Source organism: Tigriopus californicus, chromosome 7, assembly GCF_007210705.1.
Source record: "Tigriopus californicus strain San Diego chromosome 7, Tcal_SD_v2.1, whole genome shotgun sequence".
NCBI lineage: Eukaryota > Metazoa > Arthropoda > Copepoda > Harpacticoida > Harpacticidae > Tigriopus > Tigriopus californicus.
This window is the reverse complement of record NC_081446.1, coordinates 13390239-13396923: the sequence shown is the minus strand read 5'-3', so window position 1 is coordinate 13396923 and position 6685 is coordinate 13390239. Positions and strand designations below refer to the sequence as shown.

General features: G+C 41.4%; 1 protein-coding gene across 1 annotated transcript in view; it reads right to left on the bottom strand.

Moving 5' to 3' along the window:
* Nucleotides 1–4144, bottom strand: part of LOC131883524 (cap-specific mRNA (nucleoside-2'-O-)-methyltransferase 1-like) — a 6896-nt gene extending 2752 nt beyond the window's left edge. Inside the window, exons 1-5 of the mRNA XM_059231013.1 lie at nucleotides 3848–4144; nucleotides 2047–2845; nucleotides 839–1124; nucleotides 611–779; nucleotides 222–551 (exon numbers count right to left, since the gene is read on the bottom strand). Of these exons, the coding sequence (XP_059086996.1) occupies nucleotides 222–551; nucleotides 611–779; nucleotides 839–1124; nucleotides 2047–2845; nucleotides 3848–4114 (1851 nt within the window). The 5' untranslated portion in view covers nucleotides 4115–4144. The remainder of the gene's footprint in view (nucleotides 1–221; nucleotides 552–610; nucleotides 780–838; nucleotides 1125–2046; nucleotides 2846–3847) is intronic.
* Nucleotides 4145–6685: the final 2541 nt, after the last annotated feature.

Genomic DNA, 6685 nt, shown 5'->3' with positions numbered 1-6685 from the left:
GTTGTTTCTGAAGGAGATGGTGGATCCGTTTGAAAATAAAAACTAAGAGTTACCATGCCGCGGATCATATATTGGCATTAGCAAGCTACGAAACATTCAAATGATTGAGTCACATGGGAATTGGCCTTGTCAAATGAATTTAACGTTGTGGCAAATCTTGGAATTTCATCTTCCAACACTTCCTAGAATTCCTTGAATCGCTGGTGGTTAAACAGTTAAAAAAAAAATAGAAACCTTGACCTAAAATATATATCCGAAAATTCCTGACATACCACGTGGGTTTTATTGCGGACTGGTTTTCTGGCTCCCTCTGGAACCGCCCATGCTTGGAGACATTCACATCTGATTTCGTGTTGCCTGGTTTCCTTAAGGCTCGGATGTAAACTAAAAGCCTTAATCTTGGCCAAAGCCATAATTTGCCACTCGCCCATTTTGTTATTAGAGTTCACCATGTACTCGTAAAAAGGCCTATCTCCGAGTAAAACGTCCAAGGGTACAACCTCATTCAAATCCAAGTCCGATTCAGTCGTGCCTTGCTTGGTTAATCCGATCTGAAAGACAATCCATACGGATTTATCGGTCAACCATGCGTCCATCAATCGATACCTACTTCATTCAATTTGGCATTGATCTCCATAAGGAAAGTGTGGATTTCTTTCGAGGACTCACGTTTCCATTTTCCAACGATATATCGCTCTGAATTGGCGGGTCTCGACGTATTGGGTTTATGAATAGCGATTTGGTCGAATGCCCGATACATCAAATAAACAAGTCCCACGCTGAAACGTAATGATCCTCGTCAATGACCCAAACCAAAGCAGTGCCCACTAAATTGTACCTAAAAGGCGTGAACAGGTCAAAGAGCTTGCATACGAAATGCCCGCCCGTGCGAACGATGCCCAAAGCCAGGATGAATTGACACAGATACAATTGCTTGGACAAGATCTCCTGGATTTCCTCTTGGCCTTCCACACCGAAACCTCCGTCTGCCATCATGATGTGGACCCCTCGTCGGTGCGTATGATCTAAAACGTGCTTCTGAAAAGCCTTGATATTCTCTTCGTCGAACACATTCCCATCGCCATCGCGACCATTCACGCCATAGTGAGGCTCAAAAGATTCAGCTGAAATTGAGTTGAAAAGAAATACCATCAGATTTTTTGCATTGAGTACCACAAATGACGAACCCTCAACTTCCTGCAGAGGGACAGACTGTAACCAGAATTGAAATCTTTGAAGATAACATAGTCAGAGAGGAGATTAAATTGAAATCTATGGTAGTTCGGTAGACTGGGTAGTCAAAAAAATACGGGGTGCAATAGTCCTCTTCATTCTCTTCTCCCTCCTCAGGTTGCGGACAAACAAACGGAGAAATACAAGAGCACCCTCTAAGATGCCTGACTTTAGCAAGGTATTATTCGCTATTCTAACACCATAAAAACAACACCAACCCTTATGAAAGACTTTTCAAATTATATTAATGTATGATTACAAACACTTTTAGCATCCAAATAGGGATAAACAGAGAGTTATTTATTGTATAATTGCAGCATACCAGCGACTTTTCATCATTATCTTTTTCCATTTACTTGTACTAAAAAAAGCTTATGGTAAGTTCAGAAAAAAGTGATTTTTCTTTTTTTAGGTTAGTCACCCAAAAATTGTGAAGCTGCTTTTCCTAGTACCATTTGTTGGAAATGATGAGTGCCAAAATGTTGACATGTTATCAATCATACAGTATATATCCTCCTGGAAAATGATTATCAATAAATGTGATAATTTTCTAAAGTTTTACCCATAGAGAATCTGAAACGTCTCCCAAAACAGTTGATCGCTCATTCATTGTGCCACAGTACTTGGGCAATCATTGTTGATTAAATACTCTCTTGATAAAAGTCTGGCATCTTGGAGCGTATTCTCTCGTTTCTACGTTTGTTTGTCCGCACCTAGACGAAGCAGAGGGCGCTGCCTCCGCTCAATGATAAGGGCTATTGCCATCAAGAAGAGCTACAAGTACATCACCAATCTGAATTAAGTTAATCTTACGTGGTCCAGATTGAAAGTCGTTCAATTTGAAGTCATGTTGGCCTTTGAGCGTGAAACCAAAGCCTTTGCTTCGCCAACCTCTCCGCCAGAGAATGTATTCACTAAATCCACCGGGGCCGGAGCAAACATCGGCGAACCACAAGGGCTCATCTGACATCACTATCGATTCATCCTCTTTATTCCGAGGTTTCGTAAACATCCAATCAAACACGGCATCTAGATTGGCCATTTTCATAGCGGCTCGATTCAAGAAAATCCCTCTTCGGATGGATTCGAAAGGATTAGATCGGGTTCGAGCTTGCCGCAGTTCCTCCTCTTCCAACTCATCAAAGACGGCTTTACAACTGAGTACATTTTGAAGCACCTCCGGATCACAAAAGCGGGTTTCATCCCGGATGGTTTCCTTCCTCGGGCCCATTTTGAGTCCAGCTCTCCATTCAGACAAAAAATCGGGTGGACCATCTTCCGCACTTTGAGCCAACCAGGAGACGGTTTCCGTGACCGACACGTGTTCTTGGTCGGGTTGCCATTGGACCGTGTTGGCTTGCATACTCTGAATGACTAATCCCAGACCTCGACGCCCCTGGTGAGACGTCACGCCCACAGGCTCTACGATGCCAGAGTTTTTTTTGCCCAGACCTTGCCCCGATTTATGGCCCATTTGAGCCATGAGCCGCTGGGCCACCGAGGAATAAGGAACAGAGTTATGAGGTACATCCGGGAGAATGGGCGTGGCGATCAGAGGGATTGTCGCCATTTGAACTGGGTCGGTTGATTCTGACGGGTCCGAAGAGGGCGGCTGAAAAAGGACTAGGAAATCGAATTTTCACCCTATGCAATCACGATCAAATGTGTGAATATGTTCATGAAAATATCCTAAGCCAGTGATATTTCCGAATAGAGACTTCACGCTCTGGAGACAGTTTTCTTCATGTTATGACCGTAGCAAAGAACCACATGTTATACGCCTTTGTGTCCGAGTCAAAGAAACGAACCAAAAACTGATCTTTTTCAATGATGATGGAATGGATTCAGGCCAAACTCTGACTCAAGAGATATCAAACAGAAAAATTGGGATGGTGGTGTGATAAGATCTGGCAGCCCTGACTAACCAGGCCAAGATGACTGAAATAGAAAGCTCAAAGTTATCACATGGATGAGGATCCTCTACATCGGGCTCTGTGATAAAAGAGCGATTTCGCTTTTTGACACAATGAGGCTAGCCGAATTTTGATCAGGTCAAATTCGAGTCTTTTCATGCCAACAAGTTTGAACAGAACAGTGAGAGCTTACCCAATCTTCTCTTCAAATGGAAGAGCAGGAAAAGTTCAATTTGTTATTAATATGTGAACTTTTTTTTCAAATCCGAAATTGAATGAACTTCAGGCAAATGAGTGCAAATCATTGAATATGCCATTTTCCTTTGTCATCGGGTTTACTTCGTTGTATGATCTGGATGAAAAAAAAACAAATACCAGCCTTTATTACTTGATTCATCGAGATCTGCTTTCGCTTTATCAATGATTGGGCACTTATTTTCCAGCCCCTCATGATCACTCGTGAACAGACAGCCATGAAATAAAAATTGAAACAGTGCTGGTTAGTTTGTTTCTTTGGCGTCAAGAGAGGCAAGATTCTAACCATCCAAACCGGTTTGCATTAAAACAAAATAATGTCTGGTTTACCAGTTCACCAGACATTTCATAGGTCACTCAAGGTCAGTTCGATTCGGTACTTTACCATCAACATCCCAGAACAGAACAGTGAACTGTTCATCTACCCCCAAAAATCCCTAACTCACGTCGGGTTGTTTCAGGCTCAATTTTCCCGGGTCTGGCTCGGAATCCGAAGTCAAAGAGGAGGACGAGGAGTAGCTGGCCCGCTCTAGACCGCTCCTGGGGGACGGGGAGTAGGATCCGGCCGATCGAGCTCGCTTCATTTTCAAAGCTGATCTCAAATGGACTTGGAGCCAAGCTTCGGATCCAGAATGGAGTTTGGGGCAAATCAACCCAGACCAAAACAAACCAAGCCCAAACAGAGATGTTGTGGTGAGGGTGACCAAAGCCATCCTTGTCCCGTTTCTTTGCTAGTTAATTTGTCTAGATGTTCTTAGGTTTGTCAACTGAAAGAAACACACCTGAGTACCTGGTTTTGGCACGGAGGCAAATTTTGCGCAACCAACATGCATTGTGATGCAACTAAAATTACAAAATTCTTATGAGCTTTTTGCGACCTTCCTGAATCACACTGTCCCTGAGAATGGATTACCCGAGGGGTAATTGGAACATTGACAAATGAGCTTCTTTTGAGACCTATAGTTCTTTGTTACGGTATGGAATTGGAGGTCCAGTTTATCAATCCATAAAGGGAATGGTTCATTTAGCATTGTATTTTCATAAAATGACAGTATTACTCACTAACATGCTTAAATATCGCTTTTTAGCTGAAAAAAGCGATTTCTGGACTTATTTTTCTCTTCTAAAGTTTTCTATTTTGAATTAGACATTTTGTAATCTAAGAAACGTTTTTTGTCTGATATTGCGCTATGTATCTTGGGTTTTTAGTATTCTGCTGTAGTGAAAAATACCCCAGTGACCTCCAATAATATCATTCAGAAATACTGATCAAATATCTCGTCCAAATTTCTTGCTTGGGTTATCAGGGGTTTGTCTTCACGCTACAAGATGTGCAATCGTCATTACTATCAAAATTAAAGATTGATATTGCCTAACCATTAACACTTTAACTTAACACAATATTTTGTCAATCAATGAGTCAGAGATGGCGGAGCTGTCGAACCCTTGGAATAGCGTTAATCCAGAATTTTGGTTAAAAATTGTTCAAATCCAATGGATGAACACATACATTCTACTAAGGTGATCAATCTGCCTGCGACGCAAACTTTCAAACAATGACTGGGAAGTTGGGTCCTTGTCTGACTTTTTTCTGGTCAGGTCAAAAAGCACCTTCTGACGCATACAACCAAACAAAGATCAAAGTGGGATGTACTGGTTTGATACTTGGGCCCGGAGACAGATTGATCACTAGAGGGCTAGTCTGTTGATCACTATTGTTCTCAAACTTATGCAAATAAGATTTATTTACATTATGAACCCTTATTTGAATCGTTTTGCATCCTGGACCTTTACTTGTATCTTTTGCATCTTGAGCCCGTTTCCACATCATTATGCATTTTAAGTTTTATTTTGCTGATATTATGTGGGCCACAAAAAATTCATTTTCATTCTTCAAGTTTTTCAGCTGTCCAAGTTAAGTTGAAGTAAACAGGTGACAAGAAGGATGAACCGGAAAATTTGACTTGTTCAAAAAGAAATTACAAGTGACAAGAATTCGTATAAAGTTACAAAATATTTTTAATGTGAGTGGTTGCCAGAAACATCCAAGCACTCCATGAAAGTGAATCAGATGTGTTTTATTCCCTACAGAGTGAAAAAGGGGCCAACTACTACACAATCTTGGAATTCCAATGTCAATCATCTTGAATTATAAGCAACAATATATGTGAAAATTGGACTTTATTGACTGGAAATGATCAGCAGGAACCTCTTAAACAGGATGGAGGGTGAAAACCGATCCAAGGTAAGGCCTAATTCATCGTTTTAGCCCCATTTCCTAATGAGATCAAAGCCTACCGGGGTATATGGCGACAATTTCATAGATCTCCAGTTAAATTGAGACCTCCATGCTTCAAATCAAAGTTGTTGTAGCAACAGCATCTGTAATTGTCATGGAAATTTATTCTTGGATACAATGAGGCACAGGAGCCAATTTACAAGGCATGGAGGCAACTTCAACAAGGATGGAAGCTTGCCCTGATCCAAGATGCAATGCATCCTCTACTGCAAAATAAGAAGAAGCAAGAACCAGTGAGCATCTCATCAGAAGCTGAAATGTCACACTATCAGGACCAGGAGAACCTTAACACCTCAAGTCCCTGATGGCCTTTGAAGCATCTTGATCTGTAGCACAAGATCATCTAAATGCTCAACATGACTGACCTTGCCAATCTCAATAGACTTATCAGAGCTATGAGTTGTTGCTTCTAAGCTCAGTAGGGTTGAAAACACACTAGAGAACTGATCTCCTAGCATGTTAGCCATAGCTCTACATTACTAATGGCTCCCCCACCAACCTCAAAAGGCCAAACTGGGTGTTTCATCTTTCTCTTAGAGTTCGCATAAGAGAAAAAACCTTTGGATTTGACCTGACCTCCTGAACCACCTTACTCTCAGTTTGTAGCTGGTCATTTTCGATGGACTTTTGAACACTACCCACAATTACTGGATTCAAAATGCTCTTCAGCCTAAAAATTTTGCTAGTATACAACGGTTTTTGAACAAAGTCTTCCAATATTTTGGAATTTTAATCTGTGTCTCACCTTTCAGAACACCTTTCAGGTATTGTTGCTAGATTGGAGCAAACTTCCTCAAAAACAGACTAATTTATCAATGGGTGGATCTATGGATGGTTCCATTTTCAGAATTGAAACCAGGTCCAGTTCTTCTAATCTTTCTGCAATTTGGGGCCAATTTTTGTCTTGGAACCTGAACTTAGCCACACTGACCTTTTTGACCAGTCTTACTCTAGAGCACGCTGGCTTCTGAGCAATGGCCGACCC